The 21,355-nt window shown below is 38.4% G+C and overlaps 2 protein-coding genes across 2 annotated transcripts; one reads left to right on the top strand and one right to left on the bottom strand.

The window, feature by feature from the left end:
- Positions 1 to 9,824: 9,824 nt before the first annotated feature.
- On the top strand, positions 9,825 to 14,872 carry LOC133798305 (glycosylinositol phosphorylceramide mannosyl transferase 1). Its single transcript, XM_062236543.1, has 5 exons — positions 9,825 to 10,530; positions 11,401 to 11,797; positions 12,525 to 12,688; positions 12,791 to 12,861; positions 14,389 to 14,872. The coding sequence occupies exons 1-5, from the start codon at positions 10,334 to 10,336 to the stop codon at positions 14,547 to 14,549; spliced, it is 990 nt and encodes a 329-aa protein (XP_062092527.1). The 5' UTR covers positions 9,825 to 10,333; the 3' UTR covers positions 14,550 to 14,872.
- A 4,205-nt stretch (positions 14,873 to 19,077) lies between these two features.
- Positions 19,078 to 21,155, bottom strand: LOC133795938 (protein FAR1-RELATED SEQUENCE 5-like). The gene is made up of 2 exons (XM_062233420.1): positions 20,300 to 21,155; positions 19,078 to 20,198 (listed from the first exon to the last, which is right to left on the bottom strand). The coding sequence occupies exons 1-2, from the start codon at positions 21,153 to 21,155 to the stop codon at positions 19,078 to 19,080; spliced, it is 1,977 nt and encodes a 658-aa protein (XP_062089404.1).
- Between the last annotated feature and the right edge of the window lie 200 nt (positions 21,156 to 21,355).

Below are 21,355 nucleotides of genomic sequence, written 5' to 3'. Positions count from 1 at the left end.
AGAGGGAGACAAGAACAGGAAAACCATAAACGTCTGTTTTGCCCTTAGAGTGGCTAATGATTGTTTGAACTCTGTCAATTTTGTAAATTGACTTTTGAACGTTGTTCCTTTTTGGGATCCCCTGTGTGAAAATGTTTAGTTATATGAAAAGTATTGTTTTGAGACCAAAACCTTTTAACCCTGACGTATTAATGATTTTAGCAAACACGTTTTTAACTAAACGACTTAATTAGCAAGTCCTACACCTTTATAAGTACACAGCGTAGCGATCTTGGATATCCAAGGCGTTACACGTTTAAAGGTACCGATACCTGGTTAGTGACTTGTTGATCAGTCACTTGTTTATTGTGTGAACTTATTTGTATGCGTGATTAAGGCTGAAATTGCTAGGCATGCACTTTGTGATTTGAGGACATGTTATGACTGTTCACGAGCATATTGAGTTTTCTTGTTGGGCTTCGACTCACGGGTGCTATGTGGTGCTGGTAAAAGCAAAAGAAAGCTGGATCATCCTTGAGTTGGAGAGCTTAGGTGACGATGTGTACATATGTGGATGCTCGACTGCCACAACCGTGGGTTGAAAGAGGAACTAGGGTTAAACCCTGTTTTGCCGCTTAGATCGGCTGGTTGTAAATATTTTCTTGTAATGAACCTTTAAATTATATTTTTGGGATCCCAATGTATACAGTAAATGTTTTAGTGAAACGTTATATCTTAACCAAAAATTTTAATCCTTAAACTGCTAATCGCTTAGTTACACGATTATGGCCAAATGACTCGATTAGCGAGTTTAGCACTATTTATAAGGCACACCGTAACGGTCCCTTGAGTTTAGGGCGTTATAGGGGGCCTCATCGCCCAGCCTCCGTATGAAGGGGAAAGGAGTTGTGCGCCTCTCCAGGATGACTTTGTGGCCTGGAGCGACGAGCACTTGAAGGTGAGGGCCTTCCTTCCTCTAGACCAGTACTTCGCCAACTTCCTCAACTACGTGAAGTTGGCACCGTTCCAGCTCCCCCTAACTCATACAGACTGTTGGCGGGGTTGAAGCATATTTTTCTAAAGCACGGTATTTTTTCTGCCTCAAGGCCAGCCTGAAGCAACGAGGGCGAGGTGACGGGTTCTATTACTTGACCCGATTCCCGAACTCGCCCTTTGTCATCGAGCTCCCCAGCAACTCCAACGACTATAAAGATCAATTCTTTTATGTCGAATGGGTTTTGCAACTACGAACATCGATACTTCAACCGTCCTCGTAAGTCTCATTTCCTTTCTTAGCTCATGAAATCATTATCTTTGTGTCTATACCTACTCCTCGTGTATATACTAATTGAGTATTATTTTTGTGCATCCATATTTGCGAGGACAGACAAATCTGTGATCCTCGAAAGTCAATACAATACGTTGTCTAGGCTTCTGCCTAGTGAGAAGGATTATCGCCAGCTCGTGACCGACGACACGATGCTGGCATGTAAGTTAATCGCTAAAGGCTAGACTCTGGCCTTGAGAAGAACACGGGCTATTCCACCAGTGGCCCGTGAGCTCCCACCTACCCATGAAGGGGACGTCAAGGCTGTTGAAGCCAACGAGCAAGAAGAAGACGAAGTCCCTCTCGTGCGGAAGAGGCGGGCTCCCACGGCTGCTCGGGACCCTAAGTTAGAGCGAGCTTCATCGGGGCAGAAGTCGGCCCCTCCAGCCAAGGTAACCCATACCCCTATAGGGAATTAGATAGGGTTGCTGCTGACCTTAGGTTAGTTAGGTTTAATCCAAACCAGCTCATCCATCACCATCCTAATGATCCAGACCGTAATATAACCCTGCTCCAGTGTGTGGACCACTTAGTGTTACGCCATGACATGGGCCATCCTAAGGGCACCGTTGTCATTGATAATACCCTATCCTTTAGGTCGGTCTTTTTTGAAGAGTATGGGACCAATCTTAGGTCGTGGCCCTCGCTGCTCCAGGGTACCCTTACCCCTGGACTTAGGCAGTACGTAGAGGAGTCCAGCCCTGAAATAGAACATGAGCCTGAACCTCCCCTAATTCAGGAAATTGTAGACATGGGTTTCCCATATCCCCAAGTAGTCATGAGGCTGGAGGTCGTGATAATAGACTCCTCCCCCAACCCGGAGGGTAGGACTTTTTATTATACTGTATATATATTATAATATTTTTGTAAATTTCTGACTTTATCCATGTTCTAACTCCCTTCTTATTATTTTCAGACGATGAAATGGAGCGATCCAGGGCTCTCAATCTCCACACCGCTTTCCAGGGTGGGAAGTCCAGCTTGGGTCCTATCGTAAAGAGGCCCCGATATATGAAGAAAACGCCTCCTGTGGCAGGAACCACATCCAAGTCCCCTGCTAAGGGGAAAGGTATGAGCTCAGTAGCTCTGGCCTCCACCATGACGGAGTAAAGGAATCCCCCTACTCCTCCTCGGTTTGCACATGCTCGGGATCAAGTCATACAAGCTGATCCCCTACCTCATGCTGCCCCTGCCGCCACCGTTTGTATTCCCATGGATCCTCACGACCTGGAGAAAATCCCCAACACCTTCAGGGGGACCCTTTATGAGACTGCGAACCACATGGTGGAGCATGTCTACAAGGCTAACCCAAGGGACCTCAAGACGATAGAGGAGCGCAGCCTAGAGGACGTCTTAGAGTCAGCTCTAGGGATGACCTTCACTGTAAGATCTTGTCCTTTAAGTTAGTGAAAATTTTCCTTTTCAATTCCCCCCCCCCTAAGTATGCGCCTAACTATCCCCTTTGCACTTTGCAGGTGTCCCTGGCTCAGCACTGCAGCATAGCCCGAGCTCGAGCTAGGAACGATGAGCTCCAGAACGAACTCCAAGTCGTGAAGACCATCCCAACCATAGCTCAAGAGGGAGATCAGGCTACCAAAGCTGCCCTTGTAGTCGCGCAAAAAGGTGAGCACGATGCCAAAGTCGCCCTTGCATCATCCCAAGAAAGTGAGCAGGGCGTGAAGGCCGCCCTGGCCACGCTTTAGGTCGAGGTCACTGAGGTCAAGGAAAATTTGCAAGAGGCCGAGTCTACAGTGAAGGTGGAGAAGGTGGCCTCCCTATCCTCCATGGAAGATATGTTGTACCATTGCTGGTCATTCAATCAAGATGGAAACTTCTCTTTCATGGCTCCCGAGCTATGGGATCCCTATCTTGAGAAATTCAAGGCTCGGATCCTACAAGAGCCATCAGAGACGAGGGAAGCCTCTATTGTGGGCGAGCAAGAGGTTAAGGAGGTTACCTCTTTAGAGCATCCTGGAGGAGTCTGATGCGGAGCTCCAATCTGTTGTTTTATTTTTTTTTTCAAGACAAATTTATTTTTAATTCGCATATCTAATTTTAATATTTTCCTTAATTCTCTCATGTTATGCTTTCTTATATTTGCACATTCGAGATTTTAGGACTCGACTATTAGATCGGGATAGATATTTTGAATTTAGCTACATTCGAACTTGATGTGCTGATTTATATCATACCTGTTAAATGTCAGGCCTCGGACCCGGTTATATCCAGGATTTTAAATATTTCAAACTTAGTTCACGTTAGGTTTAATAATATCTCGAGCTTCTAGGAAAGCCATCGAATTTTCAATTTTGCTAACTTCTAAGTTTTGGACCTGGTTGTATCCAGTGTTTTAAATGATTTAAACTTAGTTCGTGCTAGGTTTATTGACACCTCGTGTTTTCTTAAAAGAAAAACATTGGTTAATCAATTTTACTAACTTCTAAGTTTAGGACCTGGTTATGTCCAGGGTTTTAAATGATTTAAACTTAGTTCGTGCTAGATTTATCAACACCTCGTGTTTTTCTTAAAAGAAAAACATCGATTAATCAATTTTACTAACTTTTAAGTTTAAGACCTGGTTGTATCCAAGATAGTTTTGTACCTGGTTATATCCAGGATTTTAAGTGTTTCAAACTCATCCTTAATTCGCATATTCTAATATTAATATATCTTGGGTTATATGCCCCCCAAGTAACCATAATGTGAACTTTCTCAGTTACTTAGACAAACGTTATCACCCGAACTGATATATAAATAATCTTGCAAAGGGAAAAGCTTAAAACTATATGGGAAAACAAGAAATACATGACGGTCCCTTCATTTCTCAGTTAAATGGCTTTCATAACTAAGCCTTACATAGATGGATGGTATCACTATTGATAATACTTCTTTAGGTGCATGGCATTCCAGGTCTGTGGGACTGTTTTTCCACTAAGTCGAGCTAATTTGAAAGTTCCTTCACGCATGACTTCCACAATCTTATAGGGCCCTTCCCAGTTCAGACCTAAAGCGCCGTCTTTAGGGTCCTTGTTCGCCAAAAATACCATTCGAAGAACTAGGTCGCCCAAACCAAATCTACGTCTTCTAACCTTGGAATTAAAATAACGAGTGATTTTCTGTTGGTAATGTGCGAGCTGTAGTTTTGAATCCTCTCGTTTCTCATCAATCGGGTCGAGAGACGCATTAATCAACTCCTCATTCTGAATGTCTATAGCCTGTGCGTGGCTAATTTTGCTTCGACAGGAAGGATGACCTCACTCCCGAAAGTTAGGGAGAAAGGGGTGTGTCCCGTGGAGGTCCGGTGGGAGGTCCGGTACGCCCATAGTACCTGCGGGAGCTGCTCAGGCCAAACTCCCTTGGCCTCGTCTAACCTTTTCTTAAGACTCACTTTGAGGGTCTTATTCATAGCCTCGATTTGCCCATTGGCCTGTGGGTACGCAACCGAAGAGAAACTTTTAATTATGTCGTGCTTTTCACACAACTCAGTGAAGAGATCACTGTCGAACTGAGTTCCATTATCTGACACAATCTTCTTGGGAAGCCCAAACCGGCACACAATACTCTTAACCACAAAGTCAAGGAATCTCTTTGAGGTGATGGTTGCCAGAGGCTTGGCCTCTACCCACTTCGTGAAATAATCAATGGCCACCACCGCATAAAAAACTCCTCCATTTCTCATAGGTAAAGCTCCTATTAAATCAATTCCCCATACTGCAAATGGCCATGGGGATGAGATCATCATTAGCTCGACTGGCGAAGCTCGTGCGACTGTGGCGAAGTGTTGGCATTTGTCTCTCTTCTGAACATGGGAGATGGAATCTTTTGTTAAAGTGGGCCAAAAATAACCCTACCTTAATATTTTTAAGGCTAGGTTTTGTCCCCCAGCATGATCCCCACAGAAGCCTGCATGCACCTCTTGCATAATGGTTTTAGCCTCCTCCGGCAGAACACACCGTAGAAGAGGCAAGGAATGGCCACATCAGTACAATATTCCATCCACTATTACATATGTTGGAGCTTGATAGAGTATCCTTCTCACGTCTTTTCTCTCTTTAGGTAGCTTCCCTGTTGTAAGATACTCCATCATGGGGGTCATCCAGGTCGGCCTAGTGTCAATCATCTCGACCTCCATCGTTTTTCCTGCCACGCTTGGACTTTCCAAGAATTCCACTGGTACTACGTTCAAAGTCTCAGCTTCCTTGGAGGTGGCGAGCCTCGCTAAAGCGTCTGCATTAGCGTTCTGCTCGTGAAGGATCTATTAGACGGTGCCACACTCAAATTCTGATAGCTCTTTCTTCACCTTGGCTAGGTAAGTTGCCATCTTGGTACCCCGCGCTTGGTATTCCCCTAACACTTGATTGACCACGAGTTGGGAATCATTATAACATTAGACAACCCTTGCCTTCAATTCCTTTGCCACTCTAAGCTCGGTTAACAAAGCCTCGTATTCGACTTCGTTGTTTGATGCTTCGAATTCGAATTGTAGCGCGGTATGGAATCGATGTCCCTTCGGAGAGATTAGTATGGTCCCAGCTCCAGACCTGTTCTCGTTAGAGGAGCCGTCCACGAATATTCCCCACAACTCCTGCACCAGTTCTTTCAAGAGCTCCTCTTGAAATCCTGTGCATTCAGCCATAAAATCAGCAAGGGTCTGCCTTTTGATCGAGGTCCATGGTATGTACAGTATCTCGAATTGGCTGAGTTTGACTGCCCATTTTAAGAGACGTCCCGACGCTTTAGGTTTTTGAAATACCTGCCTTAGAGGTTGGTCGGTCATGACTTGGACTGAATGAGACTGGAAGTACAGCCTAAGCTTCCTGGAGGCTAATATCAGGCAGAATGCCATCTTTTCCATCAGGGGATATCGTGATTCAGCTCTAAGAAGTCTTTTGCTTATATAATACATTGGTTTTTGAACCCGGTCTTCTTCCCGAACCAACACGGTGCTGGCTGCATTTTCTGTCACAACTAAATAAAGGAATAGGGGCTCCCCTGCCACTGGCTTAAATAATAATGGGGGCTTCGCCAAATGTATTTTCAGATCGAGAAATGCCTGTTCGCACTCCTCAGTCCATTCAAATTTCTTATTTCCTTGGAGCAAGTTATTGAATGGCAAGCACTTGTCAGTGGATTTTGAAATGAACCGATTTAGGGCTGCCACCCTTCCGTGGAAGAAGTCCAGAGCCTGACTGGACTTCTTCCATTGAAGGCGACCAGAATTTTCCAAGAAGATGCGCTCTCTAGAATTCATGAGGTCAGTATAAGTTGCATAGACCGGTTTAAACTTCTCCACGGATTTGTTTTTCTTTAACTCGCTCTGGTCACCCTCACCATTTCCCTTTCTTTTATTACCCCCTTGGTTATTCTGGGCAATGATTTGAGCTGCCGCATCAGCCACATTTGTCGCCGCTCCAACGGGTTGAACAAGGGTTTGGCTGGTTCCTGCAACAGAAGCTCGCGCTTCTTCTAGGTTAATCCACCTTTGAGCTCGATTCAGGAACTCATCCACAGTGTTAACTCCCTTTCTTTGTAGTTCCTACCATAGGTCGCCTCCCATAAGGATTCTCGTCCTCATTGCCATGAGCTTGGAACTCTCGTCGGCATCTCTAGCTCGTGCGGCAACGTTGGAAAACCTACTCAAGTATGCTTTCAAAGGTTCTTCGGGCTGCTGGTTTACATTTTCAAGGGAGTCAGCCTTAATCCGAGCTGCCTGAGAAGCCCTGAAAGCTCTCTTGAAATCATCAGAGAAATTCTTCCACGAGCTGATAGAGTGTTTTTTGTACTGTTTGAACCATTGCCTAGCCGCTTCAATCAGAGTCAAGGGGAATATTAGGCACCTTAGCTTGGGCCCGATGTTGTGGGCCATCATCAGGGTGTTGAACATCCCCAAGTAGTCAGACGGATCTCCATCTCCATCAAATTTTGATAAATGGGGCATCCTGAAACCCGGCGGGTATGCATTTGCCGCAATGTTTGGGACGAAAAGCTCGAGCTCATCCCCTGAATCATATTCATCTTTTTTTCCTTTTCTAATAGGAGTCTTTTAATAAGCTCCTCCATCTGGGCTAACCTTCCGAGGGTTTGGTATTTGATTCCTTGGTTATTCTGGGGCTGTTCAACAGCTCCCGTCCTACTGTACTCGTTCAATGGGTTCTTGTCCCTCCAAGTTCGAGCTTGGTTTGGTGGGACATTCCCGTTATCACGTACTTCGGAAGGACCTCCCTCTTGACGAGTGTAACTGGCTCCTTAATTTTGGACTGAATTTCTCCTCTGTGAGTTTAGGCGATCTCGCACATCAGGCTGTGGATCGAATCGAGGGCTCTGAGCCGAACTCAAGTAATTTCTCAGGTCAACATTGGATTTTCCACTTCGATGGCTCCCAGTCCAAACTCCCATTAGCGAAACTTAGTGCTCGTGGTTGAGGCTGAGGATCTGGATCATTGACGCGCGTCCGTGGGGCATTAAGTAGGGGTAGCAGGAGGAGGATTTCTAATGCTGTCCCCATAAGCAGGAACATTTTGGGCAGAACGAGGCGGTGTTGGGTGTCTTGTGGGTGATGGGGGGTGCCTGACTGGCAAGGCAATTCTTGTCCCATCAGGACGAACCAAATTAGCTTGCGGTCATTCTGCTCCACCATTTCTAACTCTCTGTGTTTGACGATTTGATCGTGACGCAGGAGGGTTGGCTGGAACATGCTGTCTTTGCGAGCTTGCCCCGGACCTTCCTCGTGGGTTGCCATGGGCGTTTCTAGGCACATACGACGCTGGTACTGAACTTGGGGTCAAGGTCCTAACCGATCGGTTGACTTGTCGATGGCCCCTGGGAGGGCCATTAGGCTGAGCATTTTGGCGATCTTGTGCCATGGGCGCAAAACTTGGGATGGCAGTTCTGCCTGACTGACTTGGTTTGGATCGGTCATTCCTATGGGACTTATGAGACCCACTTTGCCTCTTTCTGACATTAACGTCAGTTGCAAGAGGGGGTAGTCGAGCCAAAACCTCCTCGATTTGCTTCTTTGCTTTGGCCAAATGGTTTCTTAACTGTATGTTTTCCAGTTCTACCGTAGTCAAGTAATCTAGGTTCGGATTCGGCGGCAATGACGTCGAACTCCCAGTGTCGTTGTGACCCATCAGTTACTTTCCCGATCGTTGTTGGATTTCAGGGCTATGCTCACTGGAAACAGCGGCACAGTGAGCCTCCTTCCCACTAGGTTGTTCCATCTCATTGCCGTGCCTCAATCGAGTGACCACCATGATGAACTTTGATTGGGATTTTGATGAAAGCATTAATCTGTAGCTCTCAATGAAAGCACCAAACTGTTGGTGCGGTTTTTCGCTAAAAGTGAATTAAGAGAATAACTGGGATGAATTAGTGCTTAATGATAAACCGTAATAAGAAAATGATTCTCAAGAATTCTTGAAAGGAAATTCCCAAGAACACTCGTCTTTTTAACGTGGTTCTGTGGTTAAAATCCACCTAGTCCACGAGTCTATGTTATTACTGTCTTTCTCTCTTAATTTTGACAGAGTTTTAGTATTACAGAATAAAAAACCCTCTCTCCCTCTATCCAAGATCTTAGTATTTATAGAGAAAATCATTGGACAGGTCTTGGGGTCATCACGTGACTTAACACCTATTTTTATCTGTATTACACTTATTATAAATATTCCAATTTATCCTAAGGTATGGTCTGATGAGGAAATAAAACTGATCCTGGATCCTCTAGGATATGCGGACATGCCCTGCCTGACCATACACGATTATATTACGTGTCCAGGTTTTCAGGGATTCGCGGACATATCATGTCTAGTCATGCACGATTATATAATGTGTCTGGGTTTTCAGGGATCCAAGGACACGCCAGGTCTTTAGCGTGCTCCGAGCTGAATACACCATGAGCTCGTGCCATAAAATATATTTTTTTGAAAAAAAAAACCATATTTTTGTAAATTTTGTAAAAAAAACCATAAAAGATGTAATTTCCTAATTTATTAATCTCTTCCTATTAAGTTAAATTAAATCTTTGTTCGAATCAAACTATTAATGGTTGAAAACCAACCCTTCTTCAAAAAAAAGAAAAAAGTTGAAAACGAACCCTATTCTCTACTAAAACTATATTATTGTATCTTTGTCAAAAAAAAAAAAATACTATTATTCTATCAATCTTAAAAGAAAAAAAAAAAAAGAAATCTTGGCTCTTTCTCAAGGTGGTTGTGAGACACTGCCTAAAATAGTTGTTTTTTTTAAAAAAAAAAAATCCGTAGCTGGTTTGGCCAGTCAAGAAGACCCCAAACAGAGATAAGAATGAATGAATGAATGAATAAATAAAAGTAAAAACATTAAAAATAAATGTAAACTAAAGCCTCAAACAAAATGATTTGGTGAATAAAAGAATCAAACGACATGAAAATAAGGTGAAAATAAGGGAGGTTGGACGTCGTTTAAGTTCGTTAATACCGAAATTTGTGTCTAAACTTTTCAGTCAATATAAACCCATGTTTCTTGTGAAAGGAACCTAGCTTGGCTTCGGCCTGGTCCCACCATCACTTTCCCTCCGATCTGAGAAATAAATAAAATTTAATAAAAAAATAATTTAAAAAACAGAGAGACGAGTTGTTCGAGTACGGAGTAACGGAGGTTTTACCTCGACGTACACGATTGGGTGGACAACCGGATCAGTGACGTCATCACCACCGCCGAACCGTTTTCATTCTCCGCCTTACGTCGTCGTTTTAGGGGGGGTGTACCAACCAGTTCGTAACAACCGCGTTGCACCGTAACATTTTCATTTTCTTTTTCTTTCACCACCGGCGGGTGAGGGTAGAAGAATGCTTTAGAAGAAAGGTGGTGACGACGATTCAGTCCGAGTCGACTCGCCTCTGACACGCCTTCTTCTTCGCTCGAGCCCGAGCGAGTCGGCTCGGCGGGAGTGAATCAGTCAGTGGTACCTTCGCTCCTGAGTCTGTTGTTCTTGTTGTTTCTTTTTTTATTTTCTTGGCGGCTGACCTAAGAACAAGGGCGGTGGTGATGAGAGGCGGCTTGCTTAACCGTCGGATGGTGCAGAGGCTCCGGCAGGTTGCGATCTCAACCGTGGGATCATTGAAGATCAAGCTGGTCTTGTGTTGTTGTATCGGGTTGTCGCTCATCGCGGTGGCGAGCCGTGTACCGGGCTTCTTGGGATGGACCGGCCATAGTGTCTCTATGCCTCCGATCTCTGATTCACGGTTAGCATGGCTAATCTCCACTTTATTATATTTTAGGATTAGGCAGCTAATTAATTTGATATTTAATCCAAATCCGAGTTCTTAATTTTCTAGTATTGGTAAATTTTCACTGGTTTTTCTTCTTTTAAAAAAATCTTAGAATAAATTTAATGTTTAAGTTTGTCTATTTGGAAAGTTTTCTAGCATAACGAGGTGGCATAAAATGGTGTGATATTTCCAGTGTAGAAACTTCCTTCTGTTAATTCAGAAGATTTACTTGATTATTTTGTTAAGAAATGGGGTTTAGATCAGTTTTTTTCTGCCATTTGGGTAAAATCGTTTTTGTAATGGCTATGTTGATGAATAAAATTTGGGAATTGCGGCTTGGATTTTTAGAAAAGTGTACATAGAATTATACTGATTCCCACTTAAGCATTTTATCTGTTTTTATCCTTTTCTTGACACTATTCCCAGTTGTGGCTTAGAGGAGAGAGGATACTTCATAGTTTGCAATTAGTATTGAAATAGCACTATATCATTAGGATTTAGGTTTTGAACACTTGGAGCTATGTAGCAGGGTTGTGAAAATGGACAATGGTGGTAGCTTCGGATTTTTGTTAGGGGAAGAGTTTTTCACGAATTATGAGATGTGTATGCACTGCTTATAGATGATCGCTTTCATAAGCAGGGGGGAGGAGAAACAAATGAGGATTATAGTGGTCTTATCCCAAGGCCTTGAACATAACTTAGGATTTAACTTGCAACATATTATTCTTGGTTCTTACCTAAAGTGGGTGTTTACTTAATTACTTTAGTCAAAGTTATACTTTATTTAAATTTGAAAGTTCTAGTTCTTAAGCATTCCCACTTTACTTTATAAATTGTTGACAGGAAAGGGTATGCCATTGTAATGAATACATGGAAAAGATATGATCTTTTGAAGCAGTCAATTTCTCACTACACAACCTGTTCTGGGCTTGATTCAATACATATCGTATGGAGTGAGCCTGACCCTCCATCAGATTCTCTTAAAAAGTTTTTAAATCACATTGTAGAGTCCAATGCTAGAGACGGGCGACTTGTTGAATTGAAATTTGATATCAATAAGGAAGACAGTTTGAACAATAGATTCAAAGAAATTACTGATTTGAAAACGGATGCTATTTTTTCGATTGACGATGATGTTATATTTCCTTGCTCTTCAGTCGAGTTTGCTTTTAGCGTTTGGCAAAGTGCACAAGATACAATGGTGGGATATGTACCCCGCATTCATTGGGTTGATTCAACGGTATGCTTTAATTCCACTTTTTTTTTCTCTGCATGGCACAGTATGTTTCTGCTAGTCATTTTCCAAGCTCCATATTCATAATAAAGAATAAGTTGTAAAGTATAATTTGAGATGTATGTTTGTTGTCGGTCTTATGTATGATTCAGCTCGTTGTTGCTCTCTTCTTTTCAAAAGAACACAATCTACATGTTAACAACATTGTCCTGTACCTTAAATTCTAGTAAAAAATCATGAACTGAGTACAATGGCTTGATTTGATATAGTATAATCTTTGTTCTCATTGTTAAAGCCTCCACATTTACCATTATGTTCACTGATCTAGTTCTGTCGTAAGAAAAATTGCCTTCAAAGGACTAAGTATTACAATGTTATGGATTTTGCCATCTTCGCGTAAACACAAGGAAGAGCATGTTACAAGTAAATTTCATATATAAATTTGAATATTTAACCTTGGCTCTTGTTGCCTATGCCAGTGGTCATTTTGCATCTCCTAGGATAATTGGATGTGACAGCTAATGATACCAGCATTTTTTTCTCGGCTAAACTTGGTTTTAAGCTTGTATAACTTTTTCTCTGCAATATGATTATAGAAGCACCATTATGCGATCAAATTTTTTTTTTTTTTTTGTTAAGAGTTGCTACTTTAAAACTTGTGGGTGCAATATGATTACTAAAGCACCATCTTGCCATCGTTTTTTGATAAAAAAAATATTAATACTAAATGCAGAAAGGCAATTTGGGTCATTACATTTATGGTGGATGGTGGTCTGTTTGGTGGACGGGCTCTTACAGTATGGTACTCTCTAAGGCTGCTTTCTTCCACAAAAAGTATCTAAGTCTTTATACAAATGAAATGCCAGCTTCAATCAGAAATTATATAACTAAAAATAGGTTATTATTCGGTTAACTTTTTTCTTTTCCATTTTTACACATTAATTATAAATCTAATGATACGTGTAATAATTCATTAACCTATTGTATTCTATTCACCAGGAACTGTGAGGATATTGCTATGTCTTTTCTTGTAGCAAATGCAACTGGTGCTCCCCCTATATGGGTGAAAGGTACAAATTAATCATTCATATTTTTTACATCTTCTTAGTCCTTAATGTTCTACAGTTCTAGTAGTATTGTATGTTCAGTGAACTCTTTTTTCTTTTGGATTTCTGGTAGTTGTAATTGAAATACTGTGGGATTATGATATTACTATCCTGTCGAGTTAGTTGGAAAATCATACTTCTTTGTTTGAATAGGCTTGGCCTTTGATCCTATCTTTTCTGCCTAAACACTATTCATTCTTGCTAGCATAGCATCATCATCTTGAGGATAATTTTTTCCTTTTGGTTTACTCATTTGTCTTCATTTTAAAGAAAAAATAAAAAGCTTATTTAGATTTATTTGTCTTCATCATAGGTTAAAATGGGCTTGATACAAATTATAAAAAGTACTGCTAGACACAATCTTAATTTACACACTATGTTGCGTATTTACTTTAAACTATGAATATTTTTATGAATATTTTTAAGTAGAGATCACAACATCTTTAAGTGTATGGTTGATTAATTACACATCATTGTATGTAAATAGTGTGCAATTTATGTCCGTCCCAATCATTACTCAATTATAAAACATTTGGAAACAGGATAAAAGCTACAAATAAATTAAATTGAACTCTCACTATGCTATGTAGATTTTTCCTGGAAACATGAGAGAGAAATGCAGTGGTTAATGGGAATTTTTCAAGAATTATTTTGATTCTAGCTATAGCTTTACAGAGCTGCATAATTATACTTTGTCTTTGTTTAAATTGGACTGTTTGAGATTTATTTGTCTTCATCATAGGTTAAAATGGGCTTGATACAAATTATAAAAAGTACTGCTAGACACAATCTTAATTTACACACTATGTTGCGTATTTACTTTAAACTATGAATATTTTTATGAATATTTTTAAGTAGAGATCACAACATCTTTAAGTGTATGGTTGATTAATTACACATCATTGTATGTAAATAGTGTGCAATTTATGTCCGTCCCAATCATTACTCAATTATAAAACATTTGGAAACAGGATAAAAGCTACAAATAAATTAAATTGAACTCTCACTATGCTATGTAGATTTTTCCTGGAAACATGAGAGAGAAATGCAGTGGTTAATGGGAATTTTTCAAGAATTATTTTGATTCTAGCTATAGCTTTACAGAGCTGCATAATTATACTTTGTCTTTGTTTAAATTGGACTGTTTGAGGTTTCCTAGGGAGTTCATTAGCAGATCTAGGTATCAATTTGAGTACTATCATGTTTTTTAGCCTTTTCTGGAATTTTGTTGCTGCACGAGCTTTTGTATTATAAGATTGGTTATTGGGTGTACTGTATACTGGATGCCTTTTGCATTGAGAATGTTTTGGCAAGGTTGGAACAGTCTTCAAACCAACAAATTGATTGTATATAGCTTCAATAAAAACATGTTTACTAAATTTTGTGCATTAAATCCCCCCCTCCTACATGTGCTTACCTGCCTCGCTTACCTTGCTTGTTTCGTCTTGTATATACTCCTCTAATAGTCTGTGACTGGTATTGGCTTTGTAGGCAAGATATTTGAAATTGGTTCAACAGGTATTAGTAGCTTGGGAGGTCACAGTGAAAAAAGGACCGAATGCGTTAATAGATTTGTTGCGGAGTTTGGACGAATGCCATTGGTATCTACGACAGTTAAGGCCGTTGACAGCCGCAAAATCTGGTTTTGGTGATGATAGAGAGTGAGTAGCGCTTACCCTTTCAATTGCTAAATTGTAGACTTGGTTTTGGTTTTGCGGTTCATCTGGGCTCCTACGGTGTATAATATGGATTTTTCTACGTAATTGATGTATTTTTGAGATAGAAAGCTTACTTAGGACAATAGCGCGTCCTTATTGGATTGATTTCTTGAATTCTTACTATGTAACACATGGCAGTTGCCAAGATGGTTACTTTACTACTCACAGCAACCACTCCCATTTTTTTTTTTTGGTTGTAGTAAACAATGTCTCCTCATTTGAAATCTATCTTTGGTAAATACTCCTACTTTTTGATATTCCTAGGTGAAATTATACGTTTGTATAGTTTTATTTAGAATGGTCACGTTTGGATAAAGATTAGTTTGTATAGTTTTATTTAAAATGGTTACGTTTGGATGAGATTGGTGTGTATAGTTTTATTTAGAATGGTTAAGTTTGGATAAGATCGGATTGTCAAATGAGTTGATCATTCGCCAATACTAAAAATAGGTTGTATGCAATGTAGTAATTTTTTTACCAAAGAAATACATGAAGATGGAGATTGAATAACATAAAATTATTCCAAGTTTTTTTTAAAAAAAATAAGTTATTCTAAACTAAGGGGACTGTTTATATTGTTGAATTAATTTTTTCAACATCCTCTTGAATTTGATAATAAAATTACATTATAAACATTATACAATCATACCCTAAACGATGCTAAAATGTATTAATTTAGTTGGCTTTTTTTTTTTCATATGTATATATATATATATATTTTACTTTTTTACACACTACCTTAAAAATACTATTTTCGAAGTTTTTTTATTTTAAAAAATATGATGTCAAAAAAGTAACTAAAAACAACAATTAGAAATCAACTCACTACATATTAACAAATTAAAAAATAACAATTGGACAACAAATAGAAGACAATCCATTGCATACTAACATGTTTTTAAAATAAAATTCAAAATATATCTAAAAACAACTAAACATCAATTAGACATCAACATACCAACTATAAATAAACTTAAACAACTAAAATACAACACAAAAACAACTACAAAACAATACAAAAGACAACAAATAAGTAAAACTTTAAAAATGTAAAAATTTCTTTAAAATCGTAAAATTGAAATGAAAAAAAAAACTTTTTAGTATGTAAAAATGTAATTTTTTAGCAAAATTAAGTGTTTTATGTAAATTTTCTTTTATTTTTATTATGTTTTTTTTAATTGTCATATAACTTTTAAATAAATGAGCAATATCATATATACAATTTTGGACTCTGTATTGTGCAAAAATTGTCGATCGGACCTTCTATTTGTTAAATAATAATTTAGACAATGCTTTTTGTAAAATTAAACAAAAGAGTATCATGGAGCAACCAGATTTTGGTCAATTTTTTTTTTAATTTGATTAAAATACCTTCAAATTTTAAATTTAATTTTAATTGAATTTTCTAAATCATTAATATGTTTTCTTTATTCATAATAAATAAAAACAATTTAAAAAATACTTTCAGAAAAACTAAATAAAAAAGCTAAAATAAAAATAATATATCTTCTCTCTCTCGTGTTCATCTCTCTGTACCCTCTTTCTTTCTCCCAATAATTTTCGTAGATCTTCATCTCTCTCTCTCTCTCTCCGTCTCGTGTTTATTATCTCTCTCTCCCCTCTTTCTTTCTCCCAATATTGCCGACGATCTGTATGGAACATAGCAGATCTCGTTGGAGGTGAGCGATGTTCATCTTCTTCATGTTCTTCTTCATCTAGGTCGTCGGAGGTGGATCTTGTTGGCCATGGAAGCTCTCGTGTCTGGCCTCCAGATTTGACGAGGATGGACTCGCTGATCCAGTCATTTACCGATCTAACCCCGCGAAGAGCTTTTCTCCCCAGAATTGAGCCTCGTCACATCGTGACCTCTATTCTAACCCCGCCACGACCCAAAACCGAGGAAGCCCCACCGCGACCCAGCCCCATCTCCGTTTGAATACCACATTTGAGATGGAGGGAGGAGGAAGCCCCACCATGGCTAAAGAAGAAATTGAGCTCATATTAGGAAAAAAGGCCCAGATTCGTGCGATAGAGCTTTAGTTGTTGTTGTGGCTGAGACTTCCAATCTGATGGGAACAGATAGGGATGGATTGTCGACCATGGAACCCCAAAGCCACTATTGTTTGGGTATTTTGAGAATTTTTTTTGGTATTTTCAGATTGATAATTGTGGGTTTACTTGATGTATTTTGTGATGATGATGGTGATGATGATGAACAAATAAAGAAGAGAAAATGTTTAATTTTGTATGGATGATTTTCTGGTTTTGATGTTGATGAAGAACAAACGATTAAGATAAAAAAAAAAAAAAAAAGTAGTTTAATTGATTTTGTCTTTTTATTTAGGGTAGATATTGATTTTAAATTTGATTTTGTTTAAGTTTTAATTTTTTTTACTTAAATGTTGTTTAAATTTTTATTTAATAGGGAAGAAGGATAAGAAGAAAGAAGGAAAAAATTGTTTAATTTAGTTTAGTTTAAATTTAGGGTTTCAATGACTTTAATTAGATATGTTAATATTTTATTATTTAAAATAGTTTTTTTTTAATTTATTTTATTTTAAAATATAATTTTCATTATTTATTTAATTCATTAATTAATAATATTTTGGTCATATTTAAAAAGAATTTGACCAAAATTTGCTTTAGGCATTTTTTGTTTCACAAAATTCGATTGATAACTTTTGCAAATCTAAAATGATATTTACCCATAAAAGAATAATGTTTTATATAATGTATCACATGAGTATTTTATAAAAAATGCTACAAAAAATATTTAAAATTAATAATTTAATTAAAACATTGTCTATAAATTTTTTTTAAAAAGTTGCTTTATATATATTGCGATGCTTAAACTCTAAAATATTTATAATATATACTCATAATAGTACTTATTTTTTTAATATGGCCAACGATTCCAAACCGCTTGACAGTTAAGCAGAATGACTTCCACTCTTTCAATCTATTATATCCCAATTGTTTTATTGAAAAAGTGTTGGGAATATGCTGTCCTCAAGTACACTTATGTGTACTATTCTAATAGCAGCTTAATAGGGTGAAGACCTACTTTTTATTTTAATATACAATTTTTACTCATGACAACTGTTTTTTGTTACTGGTTGGATTTTTTTATAATAAAAAAATTAGTTAAATAGGGATATAAATGTCTTTCTATACCATGTATATCTTTCCATATAAAAATAGCTATCTGCACATTATTTACTAATGTTAGCACGGAGATTTAATAAAAGGTACACAGCTGTTACTATAGGATGCACATTTATATTTAAATTTTTTTTTTGTTGCTAGAACTCATGGCCTTCAATATTTATATTAATTTTTTTTACTTGAAAGATGATTATCTACTATTTATTTATCTTTTTTAATTTTTGGAAATACATGGTTAAATTATTTTCTGAATAATGAGATTTTGATTGTAAACTTGTTATTTTAAGTTTTAAAATTCTAGATATTTAAAATTCAATGTTCCAAATCATATAGGAATTGAAGTTATTTAAAAAAAAATATATTAGTTTATATTGTATGCAATATATTTATATTAAATTTGACAATGTTTCATATTAATTAATTGAGTAAGTAACACAACATTCAACATGTTAGTGAATATAAATTTTCTTAGTTATATTTATTGCAATTCAATATAAAATGTTATTACATTGAATTACTTTATTTTGCTTTTAGTTAAATAATCGACATGTTTCGTCATCATATGTTAGCACAGCTTGATTTGACCTTGATCTTAAAATTGTTGCATAAGTTGCTTGTGTACTGCCAAAGTACCACCGATCATAGGTCTGCCTTTCATGACGGTTGGTATTTGGATCTAGACCACCTCGAAGGGAGAAGTCTTCATTATAACCTATATGATGGTATTGTATTGTTACAGGCTCTTGAAGATGTGATCTGATTGGGAACATGTGTTCCATAATCAACTGAAAATAAGATAATTATTATTTATGCAATGATAGTGTTAAATAATAATAAATATATTTATTTTTATTGATTTTAACATATAAATAAAACATATATAGATCAATATGTCAGTCGGTTTGTTTTTGAAAATATGATCAATACATAAGCGTAGTAATAACTATTACAAAACGATTCCATGATTTAATTATTAAGAGATAGTGATCTTATAAATAATATCCAGTACACAATAACATTGCATCCAATAGGTTGCGCATTACACATGATCATCATAATCATTCCCAAAAGACTCCTGCGTTGAATAAGGCATGTCACTTTCACCTTCCGCGTTTTCATTCCCCAATTCTGTGTACCGATTGATACTAATACTGCTTGTGCTTGCCCCTCTTCCTCTTCTAGTTGTGCGGCCACGATTGGGACATGTTCGACTATTGTGACCAAGGGCACCGCATGCTCCACATGCCCTTTGTCTGAAACCTGATCCGTCTGTTGGAATCCCATGCCCGTTGTCCCTTCATTGCCCTGGATTTCCTTGACCTTTTGTTCTGACTCTAACTGGTTCTTGCATTATGTTTGGATTTTCTCGGTACGATCTCCTCGTGGATGTGCCCTGTGACACTCCTTGGATGTCCATACCTTCCTTGAAAATGGCAGTGAGACGAGAAATTTCCTCCTTTGCTGTGTTAAAATATTGTGGTGACTTAGACGCGTAGAAGTTCATCATGGTAGCATCTGAATTAAGTGCACCGAATCTTGACATTTCGCAATGCACAGACTCTTCTTGAATAGGTTGGCTTATCTCCATGTTTTCTGGATGGGATTTTGCATGCAAGCTCCATCGTTTGAGGAGTAGTGAATTTGGGATTATTCTTACGCAACATGACTTCATCATTGCCCAAATATGTCTGCATGGGTAATCGTTGGTCTCATAGAATAAGAAATTGCATTCGAAATGGTTTGTTCCAAGAGTACGAGTGACCTTATATCTCGTTTGACCATCTCGAAAATTTCCAACATTGAAGATAGTGTGATTTGCATGATCTTCATAGCTGCTGATGAAATACGCATTTTCTCTTTTGATTTCCGATTCCACTTTGTAGTACATTTCCCAGGTGTAGAATTTCGCACACTGATCATAATAAATACTAAGAGCATCTGAGGATGGGAGATTGGGGAGCGTGTGCTTCGTTGTAAATTCATTTTCTCTTTCGATGTGCCTTATTTTTGTCACCGCGATGTCAATGGCTGTAACAAACTCACGTAGGGTGTATCTCTTCAAAAGGAATTTTTTTAGGCAGAAATTCATTGACTCGCAGCGCTGTGTTGTTCTCATTCCAACAACAAAATGCCCATGGAGGTAGGTTTCTGCCCACATTCGCTTTCTTTTGCATTGGAGTTGGCACCATTCGTTTTCTTCCATTTGATATGTCTCCATCAACTCTTTCCATTTGTTCTCAAACACCTCCTCGTTGTAGTATGAGTTCATCAAATTATTGAATGCTTTCGTGAATCTAGGATCATTACCAGCCCTAGATGCATTTGTGCTTAGATGCCAAGCACATAATCGATGTGTGGATTCTGGAAGTATTTCTTTTATTGCCTCACGCATTGCATTATCCCCGTCAGTGACCACGACTGAAGGTTTTTTTTTTTATGGTGACATTCTAAGAATGCTCTTAGCATCCATGAGTAAGTCTCCATTTTTTCATTTACGAGCAACGCAAACCCAAAAACACAAGTTGAGAAATGGTGGTTGACACCCATCAAAATGCACAATGGCTTGTTGTACGTGTTGGTCATGTACGTTGTGTCAAATGCTATCACATCCCCGAATGCCCGGTAGTCAATTCTTGCAGTCCCGTCAGCCCAGAATACGTTGGCGAGTCTGTTTTCTGTGTCAGCTTGGTGGTACACAAAAAAGTTTGGATCTCGCACAGAAAGAAAATCCAAGAATCCTAATGCACCTTCCGCATTAGTTTCTAGTTTTTCTTCCCTAATTGCTCCTGCTACTCTATTGTACACATCTCTGACTTGACATGGCATTCTCTCATAACCTCCCGACTGCATAGCAATATGGGACATAATCTGAGAAGTTTTTATCCCGACTGAGTTCATTGAACGAACTTGTGCAAGCAAACCATCAGACACCACATGATTATTCTTGAGGAATTGCAACTCAGGAACCGATACTATTTCATGATTATGTTCGTGGCTGAATTCTTTTACCATCCATAAGTCGTTATCTTTCATGTGAACCACTCTGAGAGCTGCCTGACATCCAGATCTTGTGATTGGTCTTGATCGTTTTTTGCGATTGGGCATATCCACATATTCACTCCGTCTATAACCTTCTCTTGTACAAACCCACGTTCTCATTGATACTACCCCATTTCTTCTCTTCACGTCATCTGACCTTTTGCCAAACCCCATCCACTTTGCATATATTTCATAGAACGTCTCCCATTTATCAACCGAATCTAGATATTTACCAACAATGTCCATTTTTTCTAGTTCGTTAACTGTTTTAGTTATATTTAACTCCTTTATTATCGAAGCCCACTCAGGATTTGAACTTGTATCAACGTCTACCATCTGTAAAGAAATTGTAAAAATTCTTAAATTTACCATGTTATATTTTGTTCAGTTTAAATAACATATAGATTATGGAATAAGCCCATTTATTATTGGGCATTTGACACGCTACTGTGATTGGACTACATCTTTAAATGAAAATGGGCCCAATGTATGTGTGTTGTACTTTTAGTAATACCAATATTGCTAGGCCATGAATA

Source organism: Humulus lupulus, chromosome 8, assembly GCF_963169125.1.
Source record: "Humulus lupulus chromosome 8, drHumLupu1.1, whole genome shotgun sequence".
In the NCBI taxonomy this organism is placed as follows: domain Eukaryota; kingdom Viridiplantae; phylum Streptophyta; class Magnoliopsida; order Rosales; family Cannabaceae; genus Humulus; species Humulus lupulus.
Note: the sequence above shows the minus strand (reverse complement) of the source record. Positions and strands in the feature narration are given on the sequence as shown.

Coding starts and splice junctions, on each gene's coding strand:
- LOC133798305 (XM_062236543.1), top strand. CDS start 10,334: ATGAGAGGCGGCTTGCTTAACCGTCGGATGGTGCAGAGGCTCCGGCAG. Junction 11,798..12,524: donor TTCATTGGGTTGATTCAACG/GTATGCTTTAAT, acceptor TACTAAATGCAG/AAAGGCAATTTGGGTCATTA. Junction 12,862..14,388: donor TCCCCCTATATGGGTGAAAG/GTACAAATTAAT, acceptor TTGGCTTTGTAG/GCAAGATATTTGAAATTGGT.
- LOC133795938 (XM_062233420.1), bottom strand. CDS start 21,155: ATGGTAGACGTTGATACAAGTTCAAATCCTGAGTGGGCTTCGATAATA. Junction 20,199..20,299: donor CAACCACCATTTCTCAACTT/GTGTTTTTGGGT, acceptor AAAAACCTTCAG/TCGTGGTCACTGACGGGGAT.